The 27,500-nt window shown below is 39.8% G+C and overlaps 3 protein-coding genes across 5 annotated transcripts in view; 1 reads left to right on the top strand and 2 right to left on the bottom strand.

Annotated features, from left to right (window-relative positions):
* The window catches only part of LOC123757915 (phosphatidylinositol transfer protein vib), a 32,134-nt gene extending 28,161 nt beyond the window's left edge, over positions 1–3,973 (bottom strand). For 2 of the 3 annotated variants that reach the window (XM_045741861.2, XM_045741862.2), the window contains exons 1-2: positions 3,817–3,972; positions 5–35 (exon numbers count right to left, since the gene is read on the bottom strand). In XM_045741861.2, the coding sequence (XP_045597817.1) occupies positions 5–35; positions 3,817–3,833 (48 nt within the window). In that variant the 5' untranslated portion in view covers positions 3,834–3,972. Of the gene's footprint in view, positions 1–4; positions 36–3,816 lie in introns of all 3 variants that reach the window. The other variant, XM_045741863.2, reaches the window with a different exon arrangement.
* An 11,754-nt stretch (positions 3,974–15,727) lies between these two features.
* Positions 15,728–27,500, top strand: part of LOC123757917 (phosphatidylinositol transfer protein alpha isoform) — a 24,686-nt gene continuing 12,913 nt past the window's right edge. Inside the window, exons 1-4 of the mRNA XM_045741868.2 lie at positions 15,728–16,001; positions 18,721–18,751; positions 19,536–19,699; positions 22,838–22,937. Of these exons, the coding sequence (XP_045597824.1) occupies positions 15,985–16,001; positions 18,721–18,751; positions 19,536–19,699; positions 22,838–22,937 (312 nt within the window). The 5' untranslated portion in view covers positions 15,728–15,984. The remainder of the gene's footprint in view (positions 16,002–18,720; positions 18,752–19,535; positions 19,700–22,837; positions 22,938–27,500) is intronic.
* LOC123757916 (DNA excision repair protein ERCC-1) overlaps positions 18,787–27,500 on the bottom strand; it is a 33,962-nt gene continuing 25,248 nt past the window's right edge. The window contains exon 6 of the mRNA XM_069338718.1: positions 18,787–19,238. Coding sequence (XP_069194819.1) covers positions 19,119–19,238 — 120 coding nt within the window. The 3' untranslated portion in view covers positions 18,787–19,118. The remainder of the gene's footprint in view (positions 19,239–27,500) is intronic.

Consider the following 27,500-nt stretch of genomic DNA (forward strand, 5'->3'; position numbering starts at 1 on the left):
ATACCTCTTCAACTGTGACTGGAAGGATGACTCGACTGAAAAAAATAAAATGATGCAAGTACAATCCTCAGATTGAGTGAAGTGTTATATTCTATATCAAAACCAAAGACTTCTTTAAAATTTAAATGTGAGTGTTAGGAAGAAAATTCCCAAAACATTTTACTGGTACACAAATTAATATAGTAAATTACAGTACAGTAGTTTGAAAATAAAAACTATATTCAGTCTATCCAACTGTATAATATTCACACAAAATATGATGGAACATACAAATTATTCTTTAATAATCAGCATTAAGGGTCAACACTTGCAGTAATTCCCATACTTGCTGTCTCTGCTGGTCACCATGTAAGAAACCAATAAATGACAAGTCAAGTGTTGTTTCCCTATGATAATTTGTTTATGGAAAGCTGTCAGTGTAAACTGCAAAACACTCCCACCAACACCCACCAAATCCGTAAATGCCAAAACACTCCTGAATTCTGAAATCCAGCTCAACAAAATCATCAGAACAAATTGCTTCACTGAAACCTCTGACAAGCCATCAGCTTCCTTCCCTCAACGAGGCCATTTGTGAGATAGTGGCCCTCAGGTACATTCTGTACCATAATTTCCATTCACACTATTTTAAACCCAATCTAACTCAAAATTGCTAACGAGATCCAAACTAAAACAAAAGAACATTTCTGTACATGATGAGGTACTGTAGCCTTGTTTAGTTTTAACAGCCTATTAAATGCTACTTTTAGCATGTATCCTGCTGTATGAGTGTGGGTTACAACATGGGCATTGGGCTCCAATAAGCTAACAACAAGTGGATAGAGTATAAACATTTAATGTATGGCTTAAAAATATTAGGGACAAGAAACCTGTTAGGTTTATTGAGGTCACAATAAGGCCAATGACTGATTTTTTCCAAAGATAATACCTACAACAGCCTACATGCTCTCCAGTTCCTGTTTGCTGCTTGGCAAACAGGAGGCATCAGGTATAAGGAAACATAAGAACTGTAGATTAAGGTAACTGCAGAAGGCCTATTGGCCCATACGAGGCAGCTCTTATTTATGTCCACTCAATCTCATTCATATACAGTACTGTATATATATGTCTAACCTACGCTTGAAACATGCAAGGGATCCTACTTCTATTATGTTATGCGGTAATCGGTTCCACAAATCAACAACCCTGTTACCGAACCAGTATTTACATCATTCCTAAATCTAAAATATACCATTGAGCCTCTCCCTGCACGGGAATTGAACTCTTATCAAATTGATCGAGTCTACTGCACTACCTTTTACTATCAATGCTGCAATTATTTACCTCTAGCATTTGCTAGAATGCTCTTAGGATATACTGTATATATGTGGTGTAGAATAAAATAAAACTAACTGGATAAGTGTTGAGGGTTGGAATGCACGAGTCAAATACAAATTAAAATATGACTAGTTAAACATAGTAAATTGTTTAGCTAAAACAATATTGGAGTTTACGAAGCACCTAGACGAAGTTTACGAAGCACCTAACCCAAAAAAAAGCACTAACGATGCACTTATTAGTATGATTAACTTGATACATGCAGCTCTTGATAAAAATGAGTTCCCTGTTGGGTTATTTGTTGACCTACGTAAGGCTTTTGACACTACCACCAAAACCTTCTTCTTAAATTACATCATTATGGAGTCAGAGGTCACTCCCTCCAATATCTTCAGCCTTACCTTACTGACAAGCTCCAGTATGTTTCTGTGAATAATTCAATTTCTCCCACCCTACCCATCAACCTTGGTGTTCCTCAGGGCAAGCATACTTGGCCCTCTCCTCTTTCTCATCTACATTAATGACCTTCCAAATGCCTCTCAACACCTCAAACCCATTCTATTTGCCTACGACACAACATTCATTTTCTCCAGTCCTGACCCTCTTGCTCTTAATGTCACAGTGAACACTGAACTAAAAGTCCATCTTTGGTTAACTGCTAACAAACTTGCCCTTAACATTGACAAAACTTTCTATATTTTGTTTGGCAATAAATCCTCTAATCAAATTAATTTAAGAATAAATAATATCCAAATTAGTAACAAAGTACAAGAAGATGGAAAATTCCTTGTTCTCATCGACAAGCTAAATTTCCAGGGACACATTCTAAAAGTATCAAAAAAAGTTTCTGAAACTTTTGGCATTCTTTCTAAGATCAGATATTATGTACCTCGCCCTGCCCTGGTGACGCTCTATTACTCTCTCATCTATCCTTATCTCAATTATGGTATTTGTGCTTGGGGTTCTACTACACAAAATCATTTACGTCCTCTAATTATTCAACACAAAGCTGCTATAAGAACAATTTCTAACTCTGGCCCCAGACAGCACTTGGTACCCTTACTCAAATCTTTGAATATGCAAGATATTAAGTCACTGCACATCCTCTTATGCGTATTCTATATATTTAAAACTCTGAACTGCAATGTAAATCCTGACCTTAGAAGCTTCCTAGAAGGTTGTAACAGAACTCATGGGCATCACACTAGAAACAAATACTGTACCTATTTGGTATTCCAAGAGTGCAACTTGACCAAACTAGAAATGCTCTACAAATCAAGGGACCCAGAATGTGGAATGGTCTCCCCAATCATGTCAGAGGCTGTACCTCTCAATCAGTTTAAGAGTAAAACCAAGTGCTACTCAATTACAGTAACTCCATGTAACCTACCTTACCCTCTAAATGTCAACCCATGTCTTACTTTTGTTAAACAATGCTGTTTGTTCTCCAACTTGTACAATTGCTGATTTCTGCCATGTTACCCCTTTTTTATTTTTTATTCCTTTTCTCAACATGATTTACACCTAATCCCAATTACTATTAAGTTTTAGTCTAAGTGTTCCCCCCCCCCACCTTGCCTGAAACACTATCCGTATTAGTGCTTTAGGTATGTACTAGCGCTATCTATAAATCCAACATTATGTTTGTAAATCAACTATGTATATACTTTTCCTGAATAAAAATATATTTATTTATTACCTGAAATGGGTAGTAAAACCATACACAGGCACTTTGACAAGTTTTCTAATCGTTATTTATATATATTATATAAATCTCCAAGTTATGCTGGGTTAGACAGGTTATAAAACTTGTTGCCAAGCCATGTTGGGTACAAAGATACAAAGCTCTATCCTCATTGAAGCTAATACTGTGCATGTGATTGCAACCTTTCTGGTGCCACCCAGTACGTTGGGTTTAGGATCCATAATAAACATAAATTATACTACTGGTTGACAGACAGCTTGTATATTAAAATATCATAGGTTATAAAGCAGTAAACTGTCTCCTGCTGCAGTATTAACCTATCATATCCAAGTCAGAGTCCAGATGGTGGGAAACTAAACACGTTACGCCCCCAAATAAATCACTTTCACCAAAACTACAGTAGTTCCAGCCTCAGGACATCCCCCCCTCCTCCTCAATTATGCAGTTATCAAATAGACTTTCATAACCCTCAATGAATTAATCCATCTTCCTTGTGTCGGCCAGGTCTAATTTCTACCCCATAGGTCCGGTCTGCAGCGCCAACCCTCATACTCCCGCAACTATGTCCAGTCTATTCAATCCTATGATAACCTAATTACTATAAAGTGTGTACAGTTGACTATTAATATTGCAAGAGAAAGCCCGTGGTGATGAGTGATACCGCACAGACCTGGACGGCTATCAGCTGTAGAATCGATAACCTGAGAAGTGTTGTCTGGTTGGTCGCCATAGTTAACCTTAACCTTAACCCACCTGTCATAACCAAGGTGGTGTGCTCTGACGACTCAACTTACAATTCCTTGACGAGCATGGTGACGAACTAGGCCAGGAGCATGAACAAGACTGCGGGTGTCCCTCGCCCTTACACCGCCCTCTCCACGGCACAAGTGGACACCTTAATTCACGCACACCTCTCTCACTCACTCTCACGCACGCGCGCTCTCGCATGCACTCACCTAGTCCCCTTTCCCAGGATGCAAATCACACCAATTGTCTAACTCGATCCCATGGGGACCTATTCCACTGCTAGGTGAACAAAGGCATCAGGTGAAAGGAAACGTGCCCAACGGTTACTGTCTTTTTCTTGATTTTATCATGAGATGATTTCGGGGCTTAGTGTCCCAGCGGCCCGGTCCTCGACCTGACCTTCTTTTCGTTAGACACCCCCTGGAAGCAGACCGTAGCAGCTGTCTAACTCTTAGGTACCTATTTCTTGTTAGGTGAACAGAGGCATCAGGATGAAAGAAACTGTCCATTTGTTTCCGCCTCTGTCGGGGATCAGACCCGGAACCATAGAACTACGAATTCCGAGCGCTGTCCACTCAGCCGTTAGGCCTTACCTTGAGGTTACCTTGAGGTGCTTCCGGGGCTTAGCGTCCCCGCGGCCCGGTCGTCGACCAGGCCTCCTGGTTGCTGGACTGATCAACCAGGCTGTTGGACGCGGCTGCTCTCAGCCTGACGTATGAGTCACAGCGACTAGTAAGGAACTGTTTTAAAATAAATGAAGCTAAAACACAAACTTAAATATTCTTAGGCCTATTATAGCACACATATGTATTATATTAAGCCTCAGATATCGTGTATTAGGCCTAGGAAGGTTTGGTTAGGTACGTTAGTTTAGTTTGTCAAAGCAACACAAGTAAAAAATTAGATTTGTCCAACTCAATAGTTCAGATTTTTTCTAATTTCGTTGTACGTCGGTATGTATACTATGACCCTCATCATTAATATAAGTACTACCAAAACAGGAGGATGGGCTGAATTTAAACTATCACCTATTACATTTTAGATTTTAATAGATTTCAAACGCACAAAAGAAACACGATCGCAGCTGTGAGACAAATTAAGTGAGTTAAGACTTCTAAAAATAGACATGACGTTAACTGTTAAGTTGGCCTAAATTTCGTTTTTTTTAACCGGTGATTTCATTTTAATTTAATTTTTAAATTGTTCAGGTTCTACATCACCTTTAAAATGGCTAGTGCGCCTCCAATTAAGAGATTGTCCAACAACTTGGACTGAACGGTAGAGCGACAGTCTCGCTTCATGCAGGTCGGCGTTCAATCCCCCGATCATCCAAGTAGTTGGGGACCATTCCGTTCGTCCCATCCCAAATCCTTATCCTGACCCCTTCCGAGTGCTGTATAGTCGTAATGGCTTGGCGCTTTCCCCAGATAGTTCCTTCCAATTAAGAGAAAAAGCTGAACGAAGAAGAGGGAGAGTTTCAAGACAAATGGGAATTACAGTTTGGCGACAGAGACAGTGAACTATATCAGAGGCCGACGTGCTCTCAACCACCGACAATTCAGCCAGTTGTTGGAAGATATTGATAATCATTTTACCGATGTTCCATTCTGCACAGAAGTCCGCTGGTTGTCATGTCACAAAGTGCTGAAAATATTTTATTTGTTGAAACAAGAAATAATTATGTTCTTTTGGAGATGACAGGTTAAAACACAGAGGAAATCAAAGATGAAAGTTGGCTCCAGGATCTGGCTTTTGCTATGGACATTACTGTACAATTAACTGATCTTAATTTGAAATTACAAGGTAAAAACAAACTCGTCACTCAGTTGTAAGATGACATCAAGTGTTTCATTACAAAACTAAACTTATGGAAGTCACAGTTGTCAAATGAAAATTTTGTTAATTTTCATAGGCGGAAGAGCTGAAAAACATTGCCAATATTCAGTCTGTACTTAACTTTGCTAAGTACATTGTACTTTCTTGTAAATAAAATATTATTATTATAAGTATGACAGCCACCTGGAATGGTTGTCAAAGGAATTTCAGGAAAGATTTCGTGATTTCTCATCTTGTGAACACAACTTTGCTTTATTCTCAGCACCATTCACCTTTGACGTTGTCAAGGCAGAAGAAGCCTGCAGATAGAACTATTACAAATGTAGTCGGATTCTACACTCAGAGCAAAGTATTTTGAAGTGGGGAAATATCTTCCTGAAAAGTTTAAAAACATTAGAAAGTTTACCACAAGGATTATGGCAATGTTCGGTTCTACCTATGTGTGTGTGAACAGTTATTTTCCTTCGTGCATCCACAAAAACTTCTCAGAGAACAAGGCTGACTGATCAAAACTTGTCATTTCTGATCAAAACTTGTCATTTCTGATCAAAGTGGGAACTGCACACACATTTAAACAACCCTGTTTAAATCTCTCAACATGCTAAACATAAACTCACTCCACACATTCGCTTGTGTCATTTACATGTACAAAACCCTGTTCCTAAATGCAAATACTGATCTGAAACTCGTCCTAAACAGATGTAATAGAACCTATAATCATCACACAAGAAATAAATATATCTTTGATATCCCCAGAGTCAAATTAAATCTGTGTACACACTCTATGCAAATAAAAAGACCTAGTCTATGGAACTCACTCCCTAACGAATTAAAAAGAAGTCCAACCTACTATTCCAACCAAAGCTGTCCAACCAAAAGTAAACCCAAAAATGATCTAATTTCATCTTCATAGTTTCCTACCTAGTGCTTTAAACTCGCTTTCCCCTGATAGTTCCCTTCCCTTGTGCAACCCACTCCTCCAATATATGTGCCTAAGCTATACAACTTCATCATTGTAATCACTGCTATTATCTTATATCATGGTTGTTATATTGAACGCATGTTTTACTACAATATTCCTAGAAATAATCCTCAAATTATGCTACAATATACCTGGTGATAATCCTCAAATTTTACTATACTGTACCTACTAATCTTCTTCAAATTTTCTTACAATGTACCTGTTAACATTTTTCAATTTCACTAGAAATTACCTACTGAATAATATGTTAGATTAAGGACCTGCCCGGAACGCTAAGCGTGTTAGTGGCTTTACAAGGCTGTAAACACATCAATGCCATGTACTCTCATAAACCCAATGTACCTTCTTGCATATAAATCAATCAATAAATAAATAAATAAATAAATTTCAGAATAAATAAATAAATTTCAGCCAGTCATTGCAAAAATTGTCATTAAAAAGGTGTCACGACTGGACAAAACACTAAAAAATATAATTATGATAATTGATAATTACGATAAAAATTATAATTTTAAACACTAAAAGTTGTAATTTTTGTACAATGTATTTGTTGCTGTTGCATAAAAGTCTATGTTGCCGTTTAAAATGTCATTTTTTGTTCCTGTGTTAACTACTTCATTACTTTGCATTCATGAATGTGGACAGCCGCTAAATCATTTGTATGCACATTGAATGTTTCTAAGTTTAAGTAATACAAATATTTTGCAATGATTTGGCATGCCAACCTGAAGTGACCCTCAGGTTGGCATGTCTGTCCTATAGAAGCATTTCACACAGCTTCAAGTTCAACAAGCCACACTGTAGGACAAACAACAGAATATGATTTTTCACCCATAGGGTAATGAAACTACAGAATCTCTTATCTATAAAATATTTTCTCTTTTTCCGTTCAAAGAGACTCCATTGAAATTCGTGATGCTAATCTCACTGAAGGAGCCAGCCAGTGGGTCACTCTTGCAGCCTCTTTATCCCGAACCACCTTCTCAGAACGACTGCAAACAGACCAACTGTTTGGTCGGACCAACTGTTTGGTCGGACCAACTGTTTGTTCAGACCAACTGTTTCCCTCCCATTTCCTCTCAACATGTCCTATCCCCTCCCCTTTCCTCTCCCCTTGTCCCAGTACCCCCTCCATCCTCTCTCTCATTTTCTCCTTTCACCTCCCATCTCTCTACCCTTCCTCCTCCAACCTCGAACAGGCAAACATTTCCATTTATTTATATAGAAAAGGTACCCAGCTCCACTTGGGTCTCTTCCCCCTTTCCTCCCCATCTCTCTCCTTGGAATGGGGGACACAACCTTCGAGAAAAGGGCAGAAGAAGCATTAGAGAGGGTTGTGTAGGTGAGGTGGAAGGCGACTAGTCACCATGATGAAACACGGCGCGCTGACTCACACCTGACATTTCCCACTCTGCTTCACAGATTAAACCTTCACCACTGGCTGTAGTACTCGCGACCAGTCCTCAAATATGTGCTCCACTGACACACATGTGCCCTCTCTAATACTCTTTATTGATTATTGATTTGTTTGCTCTTACGCTCACAGGAGGAGTATGGGGTGCACAATAAACTACCCCTCACAGGAGGAGTATGGGGTGCACAATAAACTACCCCTCACAGGAGGAGTATGGGGTGCACATTAAACTACCCCTCACAGGAGGAGTATGGGGTGCACATTAAACTACCCCTCACAGGAGGAGTATGGGGTGCACATTAAACTACCCCTCACAGGAGGAGTATGGGGTGCACAATAAACTACCCCTCACAGGAGGAGTATGGGGTGCACAATAAACTACCCCTCACAGGAGGAGTATGGGGTGCACAATAAACTACCCCTCACAGGAGGAGTATGGGGTGCACAATAAACTACCCCTCACAGGAGGAGTATGGGGTGCACAATAAACTACCCCTCACAGGAGGAGTATGGGGTGCACAATAAACTACCCCTCACAGGAGGAGTATAGGGTGCACACTAAACTACCCCTCACAGGAGGAGTATGGGGTGCACAATAAACTACCCAGTGGGCACAATATCCAAGAATGACGTTGGTTCGACGTTGAATCACCGTTGATGATGTTGATGCGACGTTGCACGTGGACATTGTTGCCAAGGCTTGCGGGAACCTGCCGCCGGCGGCCACTCGCACGGAATCACTGTACTCCCTGAAGTCGTAAGGTAATACTTCAGTTCATCAATATCAGCTGGATAAAATATTGAGAATTTGACGAGCCATCGACTTTGTGTCCCAGGCGATGGCAGTGAAGACGGCGGCCCTCCAGTAATTTATGGTAAACGTAAAAGTGATATTGTGCGTTTTTATTTTATTTTATTTTTATTGAAAAGGCATTTATATATGATATCAAACATAACATGACGGGTTGTCCTGGTGGGAAGCCACGATTGTTTTTGTGTGGGTGTGGGGGTGGGGGTGGGAGTGGGTTGGGGGAGGGGGTGGGGTGGGGGTAGGGGTGGGGGGGGGGTTAAAGAAGGAGAGGTGCAGGTGAAGGAGAAAGATTAAGAAGAGTGGAAGGAAGTGAGTTACGGAAGCAGGCGGGTTGTCCACTTGCTGACTTGGGAGCTGGTGTGAGCGGTGATGTGCAGGCGGGGAGAGGGTGTGGGTGGGCGTGTGGGCGGGGAGAGGGTGTGGGTGGACGTGTGGGCGGGGAGAGGGTGTGGGTGGACGTGTGGACGGGGTCGAGAGGGTGTGGGTGGACGTGTTTTGGTGGGGAACGGGCAGGAGTTGGGTGCTCGTGGGAGGGAAAAAAGCGCTATGTGTACGCGCATGCGTACAAACAAATTCTGTGGTTGACATTCACGTTTATGACGACTATATCTGAACCAAAACTTAACCACATTGGGTGACTTTTTTTTTTGGGGGGGGGGGGCAGGGATATTCCTGCGCGGGGCCCTAAGCCTCTGGCTTGCCCACTAAGTGTTGCTTGTTTCCGTTTTACTTAGGTGGAGTATGAGTATTCATAACTCGTATGGTCGCTTCAGTAAGATTTTGTCCCATGTGTTTAACAACTTCTGCTCTGTTGAATCTAAGTTGAAACCTTAATGGGTTTGTAACTCTGCACTGTGTTAGATAATGTTCCAGTGGTCTGTCGGGCATTTCTCCACAGTGCTGACATTTCCTCTCATCTTCCGGAGCCTATTTCCCATGCACATGGGAATCCAAGCCTGATGCGATGTAAGTATACTTCTGTTGTTCTACTGCTCCCTTTCATCTAAGTGATTCATAGTTGGTTGAATTCTTGTACCAACCTGCAGATCCTGTTGTTGCAACTGCTGTGTTGTGGTCAATGTACATCTTTTTCATTGATCTGTTTCTAATTCTTTCTTAATCTGTGATAGACTCTGTGGTATGTAAATGTCTACATTTCTTCTCTTAGTTGCAAGTTTTGTAGCTTTGTCTGCAATGTCATTTCCTATTATTCCCACATGACTTTGCACCCAGTTGATAAATACCCGACGACCTTGACGTTTGAGTGTTTGCATTAATGATATGACATTTGTGATCAGATGGATGTTATCACATGTGTTCTTGTTGCAAGGTTTCAATGGCAGTTCTCGAATCTGTATGTATGATAACATGTTGTCGGTGTTCAGCAAGAGCATGTTCCAAAGCCTTTTGAATGGCTAACATCTCTGTAAAGTTGAACACCCGTTTGAGAGTCTCCAACTATTTACAGAGTTTCCTGCCTTAACTGCAGCTCCGGTTTCTTGTCCCTGCTGGTCTACTGATCCATCTGTGAAGTATGGGAAGCTGTCAGATGCCAAGTTTGCTTCTATATGCATCTGCGCAATATTACGTAGCAGATGAGGATTAGTCTGGTTCTTTTTCCTTCAAGAACAATAATCTTTTAAGGTCTGCTGGCGGAGATTCCCAAGGGGCTTGCATAACAAAGTCTGCATGTATTTCGTCGACACCCTTCTCAGTGACTGTGTTTGTTATATCGAATGTATTGATGGTGTTTATTGCACAATGGGTCCACCTGTTACTATTGGAGGCTCTTCTGTCCCAAGTTAGTGCTCCAGTGATTATATCTTTAAGTGAATTGATTTTAGGTCTAGTCAATATCTTGGTCAGCATGCACACAGCAATCCCTTTTACCCTTAATTCAATTTAAGTTAGATTGGTTTTTATTCTTAGGTTCAGTATTTTAGTCCATCTGGGAGCTCCTGTTATGACTCACATTGCATCATTTTGAATAACCTCAACGTTTGCCCACTGACCAGGAGGAAGAGTGAGTAGGGTAGGCGCTGCACAATCAACTAGGGATCGGGTGACGTTGGAGGACGACGTCAGACCGACGTTAAAACTACTAAAAATGTTGAGCAGATTCTTAATTGTAATTTAGTGTTCGTGTTATTAATCTACGTCAGTAATTCTTTGCCAATATTTTTTAATTCATCAAAAACGGTACGAATTCCTCCAAACACTCAGCAAATCGTTTAGTCAAAACGTCTATACTAAACTAACGAACATTGTTGTACATAAGATTTCTTGTGTACTCCGAATTCACCTCGTTCAGTAAATTCGGATTCTGTTTTTCAAAGCATGCGAAGACAAAACTAACCATCTTGGTTACAATGTATATCAACTCTTCAAGTTCCTAAAGACCATGCAACTCCTTTACAATACAGGAAAACCTATCAGTGGACGTTCAACAACGTATTTTGCGAAAACATTTATAAAACAGGTGCGCCATCAGTGATCAAGGAAACTGTTTTGAAAGGTCAACCTGTCAATTAAAGTTCAGTTACTGCTGCTTCACACATTTCAGCCCCCTCAATCGTGGTATGTTCAAGTAACGTTACCAATTAAGTTAAATAAATCTTCGCATATTTCATCACTCTACAAACTGGAGCAAATGGCTAGCCTAGTTGATGATATATATCATCGGGGCGCTCATAAATGCCAAAATACTACTGTAGTTTAAGAGCCGCTGGATAAAATCATCAGGACAAATGGCGGACCTCTGACAAGCTGATGGCTTTCCGTCCTCATCGAGGCCACTAGAGAGATGGTGGCAAATAAAGACATTTATTTACATAAGTAAATGAATATTGATTAATTGATTTAATTAAATTAAATTTAATAAATTTATTGATTATGGGAGATGTTTTTACTTATCAGTTAATGTCTACGCTAGTTGTTCTGCGATGTTTGTTTTCCATTTTTGTCTGTCTCTACTTTAATTCACTTTTGCCTTTGATCTCAATTAGTATTAAGTTCTTTAGTTTTAAGTAATTTTTCCGCATTATGCCAGAAACGCTCGGCGTATTAGTGGCTTTAGGCTTAGTATTTGTCTTACCTATACACTCTACATTCTTCATGTGTCCAATATATATAGGACACATGAAGAATATGTATGAAAGTATGTACTTTTGTTTAAATACAAAAATATATTATTATTATTATTATTAGATTTTACGTATAATGTTTCGGCTCACTGGCAATTTATATATTTATTTATTAACAAGCTTTATTTATTAACCAAGGTATACACAGCAATGTGCTGCTATTCTATTCTATATGAAAGATTACACAGTGAAGATAAAAAACTAGCTATAAGTTCATATAATATATCCATCTCATAGGATGGTTAGTCATACATTGAATCAGGGGAGATTATTAAATGTAAGGCTGATCTATTAGCCCCCACTAGCAAACTCTGGGTACAGCACAAGAATAGCTTCCAATATTCCTGAGTGTATGAAGTAATTACAGATCCTTAATGCGCTATTTTTTGATTATCTGGTAAAGTCGAAAAAATTAAGAGAACATTCTTGCTTTGATTCTTTATATATTCTACATCACTGTCGTCGAGTGGTTTACCATGTTGAGCAATACTCTTTGAACTCTCAAACCCAGCAGCAACTTCACTTGGAAATAATGACAATCATTATATATTTAATTATTTAGTTATGGGCGAGGTTTAAAGAATCAAAAGCAGCACCGCATGGCAACATTCAACTATGTTTTTGTTGCGTGTCATAGGATAGCTTCTTCCGGCTAACACATCATGATAGAATCATAGCTCCGTTACCTCTCTACATGAGCCAATATCATGGTAGTATCATTACTCCCTTACTTAATATACTTAATAATCTTATAATAATAAGATACTTAATCCCTTACTTACAGGCTCCCTTATAAGATCCTATATAATAATTAATTAAATATAGGCCCTGATTTTTTATATTTTTGACCAAGATATTGACTAGACCTAGAATCAGTTCACTTAAAGATATAATCACTGGAGCACTAACGCTGGACAGAAGAGCCTCCAATAGCAACAGGTGGAACCATTGTGCGATAAACACCATCAATATTCGATATAACAAACACAATCGCTGAGAAGGGTGTCGACGAAATACATGCAGACGGTTTTGCAAGCCATTTGGGAATCTCCGCCAGCAGACTTTAAGATTATGGTTCTTGAATTATTAATACAAACACTCAAACGACAAGGCCGTCGGGTACTTATCAACTGGGTGACAAGTCATGTGGGAATAATAGGAAATGACATTGCAGACGAAGCTGCAAAACTTGCAACTAAGAGAAGAAATGTAGACATTTACATACCACAGTCTATCACAGATTAAGAAAGTAATTAGAAACAGAGCAATGCATAAGATGTACAGTGACCACAACACAGCAGTTGCAACATCAGGATTGTTGGTACAAGAATTCAACCAACTACGAACCACTTAGTTTGATGAAAGGGAGCAGTAGAGCAACAGAAGTATACTTACATCGCATCAGGCTTGGATACCCATGTGCATGGGAAATAGGCTTACAGGTTCCAGAAGATGAGAGGAAACGTCAGCACTGTGGAGAATATGCCCGATTGACCACTGGATCATTATCTAACACAGTGCACAGTTACAAACCCATTAAGATTTCAACTTAGATTCAACAGAGCAGAAGAAGTTGTTAAACACATATGGTAAAATTTTACTGAAGTGACCATACGAGTCATGAATACTCATACTCCGCTCAAGTAAAACAGAAACAAGCAACACTTAGTGGGCCAGCCAGAGGCTTAGGGCCCGCGCAGGAATATCCCTGCAAAAAAAAAAAGTATTATGGCTCCCTTACCTCTTTACACAGGCTCCTATATTATAATCCATAATTCACTATGTCGGGGATCTGGCACAATTTATACATACAGTGCATGTTTGGCTTGTATCGAGGTCCTCCCTCCAGGGACAAATTACTGACTCTCCCCAGGATGCCCTTCCCGCAACAAGCTGACTAACTCCTGAGTACCTATTTACCGCTAGGTGGACAGAGGCATTAGTAGGCATCCATCAGTCTCAGGAGACTATGGAGTTGCGCTCCGGTGTCGGCCTGGTCAGGGGTATTAGGTGATAGGAAATGCGCCCAACCATTTTTGTCCCGCCCCGGGTTCGGACACGAAAATCTCGATTGTGAGTGGAGAACGAAACCAATTGTACTACCGGGATTATATAGGGATGTACAGTAGTACTCCATTATAATAGTATTATGGCTCTCTTGCCTCTACGAAGACTGTATCAGGGTAGTATTAGGGCTTACTTACCTCTCTCTACAATAGCGTACATCACAGCCCGATCTCAGGCCAAAAGCGATTATACTGAGAGACCCTCTTCCCTCGTTAACCTCCTGGAATTCCCCACCTGCCGCGGTGCAGTACTGTACTTCAGTTTAAAGATTCGTCTGGAAAAAATCCTCAGAAAGAGTTGGAGACTCTTGACAAGTCGCCGGCTTCTTATTCCCGTTGAGGTCACTATAGAGATATGATGGCCCTCAGGTAAATGGTATGTAGGCTCTTAAAGAGGTAAGAGCTAATAGCAATTGGAAAGAGTATGCGGGTAAGAATGTAGAATAGGACGGAGGAAAGGAATGGTGCCCAACCATTTAAAGTGTTGAGTATGTAACTCTGAAAACAACCAAATACAAGCCTGATGTAAAATATATAATAGTTGGTGCAGCAGCAAGTCTCACCGAGAGCAAAATATGCTTAATTTCCTTTAAGAATGCTTTCAGGCATTTTGTTCTCCATGAGCACGCGAGAGAACGTTGTAGAAGATTATCACTAATCTGAGCAAGCAATCTCAAAAATGGTTCGTCACTCTTGATACAGGCTGGTGTAAGGGTGAGAGAGCCAGCGACATCACGATGTCAGCTCTTGTAGTGAGGTCAAGTAATCTATAGTTACTTCATGCGGTAAGCCAGTCCTACACAATATTAGGCAAGCCTTATTAAGAGCAGTAAGATATTATAAGCAGTAGAGCAGGTCCCAGAGCTTCCACTGAGAGGCAGGAACCGCAGAGGTGCCAAGAGTACACATTAACATGATAACGTAACACCAGTTTAATACAGACAATTGTAGCAAGAAGTCTTAGCCGTCTGCTGTCGCATCACATCCCACCATACTGAGTTACAACACTAGTAACACCTGGTTATAGCGTCTATACAACACTATAAAACAGCAGTGCAACACTGATAGCAGAAATACAACAATATAGTAATAGCGATGCAAAACTGGTAACTGTGATGCAATACAGGTATCATAAATGCAGCCCTAGTTACATCAATACAACACTGGCAGTAAGCGTTACAAAATTGGTAACGATGCAACACTGGTAACAGCAACAATTACAACACAGGTAACAGCAATTACAACACTGGAAACAGCAATTACAACACTGGTAACAGCAATTACAAGACTGATAACAGCAATACAACACTGGTAACGACAATTAGAACACTGATAATAATTACAACACTTAATAGCAATACAACATTGGTAAAAACAATTATAACACTGGTAACAACAATTGCAACACTGGTAACAGGAATACAACAGTGGTAACAACAATTACAACACTGTTAACAGCAATACAACACTGGTAACAGCAATACAACACTGGTAACAGCAATACAACACTGGTAACAGCAATACAACACTGGTAACAGCGTGATGAGTGAGGTTGTCTGTACATCCAATCGGTCTTGTTATCTCACCACAAAAATATCTATAAACTCTCATACAATAAAGATCCATTCTGCTCGTGTTGATGACGCAAGACAAGTTGTGCTTCAACCTCAAATGACTAAAAAAAGCAGGCGAGGGTGGTGGTGGACGCCGCGCCTCGCCAGTGGCGCCTGAGTCACTGATGGAGGTGCTGTGGGTTTGCCAACTGCTGCAGCAGTTTACCTGGTGACCGAGTGCGTGCGATGGTGCTTTGTGCATATATGCGATGCTCACGCTAGTGCGTCCTGTGACATTCAGGTCCTTTATTAAACGATAAGATAAGACAAGGGTGTTGGTGAGTTATGAATGAGTCGGTGGCATTACGCCAGTGTGTCAAGAATCGGCAGGGAGTAACTACCACACCAAGATGCTCATAAAGGAATTGTAAGTTGAGCTTCACATACATTACCTTCACATTCGTTATAAAGTGTAAATACAAGCATAGGTACTTTAGTGGGATTTATGAGGAATGACAGATTCCTGTTTTTACAAACCGACTGTCCTTGATCATGAAGTGATCGACGTTGTTTGCGGTATACCCTGTGTTCCTTTTATAAATCAATTCCTTTAGTAATTCATAGTTTTCCTTCGGAAACCGCAGAATGTAAATGCAATCCCCCTCCCCCCCCCCCCCGAAAAAAATGGATAGGTAGATTTCAAGATCACAGAACACTAGGCTACTCATTGGCGTTTTGGTTTGTGGAGACACCTGAAATATTGTTTATATAAACAACTACTGTGAAACTGATGTAAGTAAATAATTATCAAAAGTGAGGCACTGACGATAGGACTAGAACTTCGGAGCATTTCTGCTGTAACAAATAAGACTTATCTGGGATTGAGTGTAGCTGCCAGCAGTTATTATTTTATTGTGCACCTAGTACTCATCTTGTATGAATGGTAGTTTATTGTGCACCTAGTACTCATCTTGTATGAACGGTAGTTTATTGTGCACCTAGTACTCATCTTGTATGAATGGTAGTTTATTGTGCACCTAGTTCTCATCTTGTATGAATGGTAGTTATTGTGCACCTAGTACTCATCTTGTATGAATGGTATTTTATTTTGCATCCCATACTCATCCTGCAAGCGGTAGTTTATTGTGCACCCCATACTCATCTTGTAAGCGGTAGTTTATTGTGCACCCCATACTCATCCCGTAAGCGGTAGTTTATTGTGCACCCCATACTCATCCTGAAGGGTGGTATATGTTATGGTCAATCGTCGGTCTAGACTGCGATAAGCCTCACGCTTACAGTACTTCATATCTCCGACAACGGTGATTTTATTTAATTATCACGCAGCCCATCTTACCCATCGTGTGGGCGGTGGTGACAAATGTTACGGAGGCACATAGTGAGCTCTGCAACTGAACCTCAAGCATTCCTTTACCTAAGCCAGTTAGTCTTAATAAGTAGTACTATCAAAAGAAGGTGGCAAGCCTGGGAGACTATGTAGCACTTAGTCTTGATAAGCTAAATATAGTTACGTGTAGTTTAGCGTGTGTATGAAGTATTTTGTAGCATAATGGGGTCCCGAACTGGATTACAAGCCGAGAATGGAAAACCAAAAAGACAACTGTGAACATAGCCCGAGAAGTGGTAGAGAAATAGGGTTAGGTGGAATCCTTTTTAAATTGACAAGTGAATGTCCAGGAGCCAAATTCACGAAGCAGTTACGCAAGTACTTACGAACGTGTACATCTTTCCTCAATCTTTGACGGCTTTGGTTACATTTATTAAACAGTTTACAAGCATGAAAACTTGCCAATCAACTGTTGTTATTGTTATAAACAGCCTCCTGGTGCCTCGGAGCTCATTAACTGTTTACTAATTGTAAACAAAGCCGCCAAAGATTGAGAAAAGATGTACAGGTTCGTAAGTGCTTGCGTAACTGCTTCGTGAATCTGGTCCCAGTACTTTACAGGTGAGGGTGACGGAGGACAGACATGAGGGTGACGGAGGACAGACATGAGGGTGACGGAGGACAGACAGGCTACGTCATGCTATCCAAGCGTGGAGACTGGGTGCATGGTTGGCCGTCTTTTTCAGTATCTTTAACTATTCTCTATTTTTGTATTCTGCTTGTTTGGACTAATGACTCCCTACCTCGTGTAACTGGAAAGCAGAGAATAATGACTGTGATACTGTAAATTTTGTTTTTAACGGGGAATATATTGTGCTTGGCTTGGGCAGTTTGACACAAAATGCCGTGTTCTATCGAAGTGATCGAGGGATTTATAAAATATATACCACTAAAACCATGTGGTAAATTTATAATGCTTTATTTGACCGTGGTTATCAGTATATTTGGGAGAGGTCATAGTTATATATATATATATATATATATATATATATATATATATATATATATATATATATATATATATATATATATATATGTCGTACCTAATAGCCAGAACGCACTTGTCAGCCTACTATGCAAGGCCCGATTTCCCTAATAAGCCAAATTTTACTGAATTAATATATTTTCTCTAATTTTTTTCTTATGAAATGATAAAGCTACCCATTTCATTATGTATGAGGTCAATTTTTTTATTGGTGTTAAAATTAACGTAGATATATGACCGAACCTAACCAACCCTACCTAACCTAACCTAACCTATCTTTATAGGTTAGGTTTGGTTAGGTAGCTGAAAAAGATAGGTTAGGTTAGGTTAGGTAGGTTAGGTAGTCGAAAAACAATTAATTCATGAAAACTTGGCTTATTAGGCAAATCGGGCCTTGCATAGTAGGCTGAAAATGCGTTCTGGCTACTAGGTACGACATATATATATATATATATATATATATATATATATATATATATATATATATATATATATATATATGTATATATATATACACATATATAAAGGAGGGATGGAGGGGAGAAGTGAGATCTAGGAGCAGCCGGGAACGTCCCCCTTCATATGACAAGTTTATAGTCTTTACACAACTTGGGACTTTTCACATATTTCTTCTCAAACGTAATTCTCATCACGTTGAATATTTATAGCGGTGAGCCATGGGGATATCTGACAGGTGATAATAATTGATAATCCATATCGTGACCAGTAATATTTTATTAATTTCTATTTCAGTCGGGTGCCTCTACCACTCAGCCTGGAGGAGGTATGTGATGCTATCTCACCTTTATCTTTACCCCTTCTTTATCTTAATCTCTTTCCTACTCTTCCATTTTAACTAACATTTGGGTTTACAGTATTAACATCCATGTATGCATTATACTCACTACGAGCGGTCATGTAACCCAACGTCAGCTCCTTGTGAAGCCTCACCCTATAATGGATTTCTGAGGTGGCTTTTTCAGGTGTACACTTAATTGACTAATTGTTAAGTTCCGTTTATATAAGGTATAACCATAGGGTGTAGTCTTTCACTTGCACAAATGAGTGGTGGGTCGGAGAAAGGTACATCCAGGGTAAGAGTGGTGATGGACGAGGCTCGCGCCTGACATAGCGGGGCGATGTCCATGATGTTAGGCCAAGTGTGGACGAGAGGTGCCAGGACTGGTGGAAGATGTGTGGTTCCCACCTTGTCCAGACGTCTGGGATAGGATGGAAGGCATTTCATCCGCCGGCAGTCTGGTGTGCTCACTCTTTCAAAAATAATAGTTTATGATATAATAAAAGGTCTAAATGCAGCATAATTATCCTCATAGCCTTGTCAACAATTGTTTATCTAGTCTCTGCGTCGGTCGCCCTCACTCATCCAGTTCCTAAATTTTGCTAGACGTAATTTCTTTCACACATCCTATATAGCATTATGTCATAATATAGCAACTGAGGTCATAACTGTGTGTAGTGGGTAGTCTCTAATACACGCATTCATTGAATCAGAGTTTGTTGTATGATGTTATAATGCAGGAGTGAGTGTAAGTGTGTTGGTGTTGCAGTACCACCTGGGGCAGCTGTGGGCGGTGGCGGAGGCCAGCAAGAGGGAGACAGGTGGAGGGGAAGGCATCGAGATGCTCATCAACGAGCCCTTCACAGACCACCCGCTGCTGGGGGGCAAGTTCACCAGCGGTCAGTACACATACAAGATATTCCACCTCAAGAAGTAAGTCGCTATCTCATATTTAGTTATATTTAATAACTGTATGTATAATATCAATTGAAAAAAATCAAAAGTGCTAATTTCTGCAGTACGGGGTATTGTTTTCAGCTCTCTACAAGCGTGTACTCCCCTAGTTGTACTCACCTATTTGTGCTTGACTCTTTGGTCCCGCCTCTCAACTGTCAATCAACTGATGTACAGATTCCTGGCTTTACAAGACTGTAATTACCATATTTGTATCCTCACATTCCTTATGTACATTCTTGTATATGCAGAAATAAATAAATAAATAAATACTGGACTCTATCATATCTACATTTGAAACCGTGTATGGAGTCTGCCTCCACCACATCACTGCCTAATGCATTCCATCTGTTAACTATTCTGACACTGAAAAAGTTCTTTCTAACGTCCCTGTGGCTCATTTGAGTACTCAGTTTCCACCTGTGTCCCCTAGTTCGCATACCACCCGTGTTAAACAGTTTCCTTATCTACCCTGTCAATTCCTCTAAGAATTTTGTAGGTAGTGATCATGTCTCCCCCTTACTCTTCTGTCCCCCAGTGTCGTGAGGTGCATTTCACGCAGCCTTTCCTCGTAACCCATGCCTCTTAGTTCTGGGACTAGCCTAGTGGTATACCTATGAACTTTTTCCAGATTCGTCTTGTGCTTCAAGGTACGGGCTCCTATGCTGGGGCCGCATACTCCAGGACTGGTCTTACTATATGTGATATACAAGGTTTTGAATGATTCCTTGCACAGGTTCCTGAGGGCAGTTCTGATGTTAGCCAGCCTTGCATACGCCGCCGATGATATTCTTTTCATGTGGGCTTCAGGAGACAGGTTTGGTGTGATATCAACTTCTAGATCTTTTTGAAATCTCCACAGAGAACAAATCCCTGATTTAACATTTCAAGAAAATCACAGGGGTCGCTGTAGATGCCAATTTTTTTAAGGTGTGGCACTGGGGCCGATCCAGATTGGCTTAGGACACTTGTATAACACCCTGCGTATCTTGAAAAGTTGGACGAGGCTAGCCCCAAGCGTCTGGCCTCCAATCTAAGACACAGACATTCTCGTTTATAGATATAGATATATCTCTTCGCTCCTTTTTTTCCTGCGGCATCAAGTCCAGCTGTTTCAACCAGCATAACAAAAAGCATTAACCTAGTTTTGAGCTCTAGTTCTACTAACATCACCCAAAGATGCTCTGGAAAAAATGTAGAGAAATATGTTAGTGTGTTGAAAGCAACTCTTATTTAGTTCTTTCTTGGTTGGCTGTTATTATAGCATTTTTCTCCTGCTTCACTTCTTATTCTTACATAATCATATGTTATGTCGTAGCCTGTCGTAGCTCAGTCGATTAAGGCAGTGTCTGGGATGCTCCCGGACGCAGGTTCGAATCCTCGTCACAGCCCTTGTGGATTTGTTCATATATTTGGTCTTTTACTCCTTTCTAGATTTTCCTCTGACCCGTTTTTCAAATACTCCTTCCTGGTTATGGCTTCAGCTGCTCTAGGAAAGTGTTAACCAGGCGCTCTCTTCGTTCCTGGGGAGCCTGCACATTTGGTAGGGAATGTATCTACCTTCCACCTCTAAACATATTTGTTGCATGCACCAGAGTGTTTCATCATATCCTGTGCTGGTTCCCCTTAATTGTGGCCGTCAGCCTGCTGAATGTCAGCCCAACGTCAACACAACTGAGAGGAATGTAAGAGTCAATAATTGGTCCTCTAACGTACCAGTTGAACTGTTAGCTATTCTTGGAAAATTAAATAAAAAAGTACAAAATTATTGAAACCATTGCTATATATATTTTGCTTAATCATCTCCGGCTCCTAAGTCTCATTACTTGTTCTTAATTATATATACATACACACACACACACACACACGCACACACACACACACACACACACACATATATATATATATATATATATATATATATATATATATATATATATATATATATATATATATATATATAGGGGTTTATATTTTTATATACTGCATATATATATAAACCCCATAACTCCAATCCCATATATATAAAATATTTGGTGTTGGAGTCAGATTTCTGTAGATGCCCTAACACAATGGGCTGCATATTAACATGGTAAAGTTTAAGCCCTTGCCAATCTTGCAGTAAAAAAAAAAGTTGAAAATAATTATAGATCAAAAGAAGCCTAAAATCTGTCATTTGACGAGGAAGATCAGATGAATTTAAAGAGTGCAAACCGACACTAGCAAATGTTTTTGTTTATGCAATGAAATGTGTGAAATAAAAGATACTTCGGGGGACAGACAGCCAGAGTGTATTCATATACGTTAAGATGATACCGAGCCCCCCTCCCCAAGGTCGAATGACTTACCCCGCCTAGAATGCAACCCCACAACAAGCTGACTAACTTCTGGGTACCTATGTGCTGCTAGGTGAACAGGTGCATTAGGTGATAGGAAATGCGCCCAACAATTTGTCCCGCCCGGGACTCGAACCCGGAAATCTCGATTGTGAGTCGAGAACGAACCCGAGTGTTCAACCGGGATCGTAATCTCTAGAGGTTCAGCTTGTATCGGGAACTATAGATGACAAAATGTACAGTTTTGTAGTGTTACATTTCATGTAGCATTACATGAAATGGCGCATCACTATAATTATTAATGATATAATCCCATAAATTCTTGCAATGTATCCACATTTCGCTTCTAGACTGATTTTCCTATTGGACTACTGCATGTATGTGTGAAGTTACATATATGGTATTATAATGCCATACCAGTCGCGGTCAGGAAGCTTTTAAACCATATCGAGGTCCTCCCTAGTAGTGTACATCACTAGTACAAACTTTTATCCACAATTGTTCATTATAATTACTGTATTTCAACATTAAATTCCACACAAAAAGCCTAGATAAAACACCCAAACTGAATGCATCAGTCACGTAAGGATACATTTGCCGGCCGGCCACTGTGTCTACGGAAGCCTTGTGTGACGCATCAGGCTGCAAGGTGGGTTTTGTACGCTTATATATGTGTGTATAACGCACGGCGAGCAGTTAGCGAATGTGGTGTTATGACAAGCTCTCGCTGTCTTTGAAACATGTCATTAAAGTGAGAGTTGTAGAGCGTGTTATGTTGCAGGAAGGTGCCGGCCTTCATCCGCCTACTGGCGCCAGAGGGAGCGCTGGAAGTGCACGAGAAGTCCTGGAACGCCTACCCTTACAGCAAGACCCTCTACTGCGTGAGTCTTCTGTACACTACCCCTACCCTCACCTCCCCCCCCCCAACCACATACACTCTCACACACATATTAATTAGAATATCTCTAAATTACAAATATAATCTATCCTAATTTTGAATGTAATGTACATTAGAAGTCTAAGGTACTACAATTATTTTGGGTCTCAAAACAATATTATGCCAAATCTATCATTTACAAATTGCTTTGAAAAAAAACATTAAATTCTTGAAATTAGCATTTCGTCCTTTTTAAGATATATTTATCTTGCCTGAATTTACCCGAGGGCCCCTATAGCTCCCTAGTGGCCTCGTCGAGGACAGGAAGCCGGCAGCTGGTGAAGAGGTCCTCCTGTAGTTCCTGAGGATTTTTTCCTATCTGGCGCCTATCTATCTATCTATCTATCTATCTATCTATCTATCTATCTATCTATATATATATATATATATATATATATATATATATATATATATATATATATATATATATATAAGGAGGTGGCACAGCAATATATTACAAAGATACCTTCATCTGCAATAGTGTCATTAGTGATAGAGACGACTATTGTGAATTTTAAATCCCTTAAATCCTCTTTGACTATCGGTGCCATCTATAGATTTCCCAATACCAATAAAGCTTCATTCTCAGATAACCTAAGGAATCTTATCATAAATAACAAGCTCAACAAAAATCACTTCATTGTAGGAGGTAATTTCAATATTGACCTGGGTCTACAAAACAACCCTCAATTTGACTATTTCCGTAAAAGCATGAACTCCTGTATGCTAATCCCCACAATCACCAAGCCCACCCGAGTCACTCAAACATCTGCCACTATCTTGGATCACTTATGGACTAATATAACAGCTTCCCTTACATCTGGTATAATCTATGACAGAACATCTGACCACTATCCCCCCCTTCCTCATAGCGAACATGGACATAATACCACCGGATAGCAAGAAACTCACATTCAGGCTACACAGTGAATCAGCTATATAGGAAACCTCTCAAATGCACTTCACAATATTAACTGGGAATCTGAATTCAATAATACACAGGATATAAACTCATTAGCTAACCTCTTTCTCTCCAAAACTCTAAGCCTCTACAACACTCACTGTCCCCTCCTTACCAAACAAGTAACTGATAAAAGAATAAACAATCCGTGACTCACAAGTGGCATGATTAAATCAATCAACAAAAAGCATGAATATGAAAAGAAATTTAGGATTGGCCTAGTTACAAAGGAAGTAGTTAAAAGGTACTCATCGGTGCTTACCAATATCATAAGAAAAGCTAAACTTTCATATTACGAGAATAGATTCAAAGAAGCAAAAGGCAGCATGAGAAGCACATAGAATACCATCTCTAATATCCTAGGAACTAAACAACACTCCCACAACCAGATAAAACTCTTTAAGGATGGCTATACTCCGTCAACTGATTTAGAAATGGCAAATGAATTTAATAGCTTCTTTTCATCGGTTGGTGCTAACCTTGCCAGAAAAATCCCTCAGACTCAGACACATGTCAACACATATCTCTCAGGCAGCTATCCAAACTCTCTTCTCCTTTCTCACAACACAACACGTTCTCACAACATCTGTCAGCCCGGCAGATGTTGTGTCCATCACACACTCACTAAAAACCAAGGCAGGGAACATCAGTGAAATTCCGTCCATTGTATACAAGAGCGCTTCCCATGCCCTTGCGCCACCTATAGCTCTGCTGTTCAACAAATCCATAGTGTCATATCTTCCCTGATATCCTTAAATAAGCAAGAGTAACGTCAGTTCATAAAGGAAGCAATCCGGCGGACATTAACAATTATAGACCAATATCAAACCTACCCATTCTATCAAAAATATTTGAAAAAATTATCTACAAACAGCTCTATTCTTACCTCGTAAAATTCGACATACTCAGCCCCTGCCAGTTTAGCTTCCGGTCCCAAAAGAGCACCAATGATGCAATTATTAGTCTCCTTGATGTAATCTAATCAACCCTTGACAAAAATGAATTTTCGATTGGACTCTTCATTGACCTAAAAAAAGCCTTGATAATGTTAATCACTACTACGTCTTACTTAAACTCCAGCATTATGGACTCCGAGGCCTTGCCCTGGACTATATCCGATCCTATCTTAATGACAGACACCAATGTGTAGCCATCAATGATATAACCTCTCCCAATCAACCAATAACCGTTGGAGTACCACAGGGCAGTATTTTGGGCTCTCTTCTATTTCTTATATATATCAATGATCTGCCTAATGTCTCTAATATTCTTAAACCTATATTGTTTGCTGACGATACTACCCTCATCTATTCAGACTCCAACCCACACACACACACTAAATAATGTTGTGAATAATGATTAAAAAAAAGTCCACTTATGAATGTCAACTAACAAACTAACACTAAACATAGAAAATACCTACTACATCTTATTTGGAAGCAAATCATCGAATGCAATTCAACTACAGATAGACAACATTAACATCAGTAATAAAAATGATGGAAAGTTTCTTGGCCTATTCCTAGACAAGAGACTCAACTTCAGCACCCACATTCAACACATAACTAAGAAAGTTTCTAAAACAGTTGGTATACTCTCACAGATCAGATATTATGTTTCTAACTCTGCTCTCCTCTCACTATATTATGCACTAATCTATCCCCCTATCTTAATTATGGTATCTGTGCATGGGGGTCAACCACTGCAAACCACCTCAAGCCCATCATCACCCAGCAAAAATCTACTATCAGAATAATAACAAACTCTGCTTTCAGACAACACTCAGCCCCCCCCTTGTTTAAATCCCTTAACATGCTAAATATTAACTCCGTCCACACATTCGCTTGTGTCAACTACATTTACAAAACCCTGTTCTTAAATGCAAACCATGCTCTGAAACTCTCCCTGGACAGATGTAATAGGACCCATTATCACCACACCAGAAATAAATATCTTTGATATCTCCAGGGTCAAACTTAATCCGTGTAAACACTCATGCAAATAAAGGGACCTAGTCTATGGAACTCACTCCCTAATGAATTGAAAAGCTGTCCAACTTTTGGCTCATTCAAAAAACAAAACCAAATAATACCTAATTTCTTCTTCATAGTTTCTTACACTGTTCTTTAAATTTGCTCAGTATCTAGTGTTAACCAATCTCCCAATCTTTATGTACTTAATCCAAACAACTTTATCATTGCGTTCATTGCTGCCTTTTATTTGCTAGCTATATGCTGTATTATGCCTATTAATTTTTGTTAAACTACCATTCAAGCTGTCATTGCAATCAATCTGAGCTACCTATGTGCTTTAATATACCTACAAATTTCTCTCATCTTTTATTTTTTTCTTGCAATGTACCTGTTATCATTTTTATAAATTTTGCTAGTATTTACCTACTTAAAATTTTGTTAGATTAAGGACCTGCCCGAAACGCTGCGCATACTAGTGGCTTTACAGGAATGTAATTACTATGCTATGTATCCTCACAATCCCAATGTACCTTCTTGTATATAAATAAATAAATAAGTGTAATTACCTAAGTGTAGTTACAGGATGAGAGCTACGCTCGTGGTGTCCCGTCTACCCAGCACTCTTTGTCATATAAAGCTTTGAAACTAATGAAGGTTTTGGCCTCCACCACCTTCTCACTTAATTAACTTGTTCCAACCGTCTACCACTCTGTTTGCGAAAATGAATTTTCTTATATTTCTTCGGTATCTTTGTTTAGCTAGTTTAAATATATGACCTCTTGTTCTTGAAGTCTCCGTCTCCGTGGTGTAGTGGTGAGACACTCGCATGGCGTCCCGCGAGCGCTTTGTCATGGGAGAGTATCCTGGCCGGGGAGGATTTACTGGGCGCAAATCCTTAGCTGTAGCCTCTGTTTAACTCAACAGTAAAATGGGTACTTGGCTGTAAAAACGATTCTTCGCGGGGGTCGTATTCCAGGGACCATAGGATTAAGAACTTGCCCGAAACGCTTCGCGAACTAGTGGCTGTACAAGAATGTAACAACTCTTGTATATATCCCCCCCCCCCAAAAAAAAAAAGTTCCAGGTCTCAGGAAATCTTCCCTATCAATTATGTCAATTCCTGTTACTATATTGTACGTAGTGATCATATCACCTCTTTTTCTTGTCTTCTAATTTTGACATATTTAATGCCTCTAACCTCTCCTCGTAGCTCTTGCTCTTCAGTTCTGGGAGCCACTTAGTAGCATGTCTTTGCACCTTTTCCAGTTTATTGATGTGCTTCTTAAGATATGGGCACCACACAACTGCTGCATATTCCAGCTTTGGCCTAACAAAAATCGTGAACAATTTCTTTAGTATTTCGCCATTCATGTATTTAAAAGCAATTCTGAAGTTAGAAAGTGTAACATAGGCTCCTCGCACAACGTTCTTTATGTTGTCCTCAGGTGATAGTTTTCTATCTAGAACCACCTAGAACTATCTAGAACCAAGATATCTTTCTTTATCAGAATTCTGTAAAGATTTCTCATATAATTTATAGGTTGTGTGGGGCCTATGTTCTCCTATTCCAACA

This window comes from Procambarus clarkii, chromosome 40, assembly GCF_040958095.1.
Source record: "Procambarus clarkii isolate CNS0578487 chromosome 40, FALCON_Pclarkii_2.0, whole genome shotgun sequence".
NCBI lineage: Eukaryota > Metazoa > Arthropoda > Malacostraca > Decapoda > Cambaridae > Procambarus > Procambarus clarkii.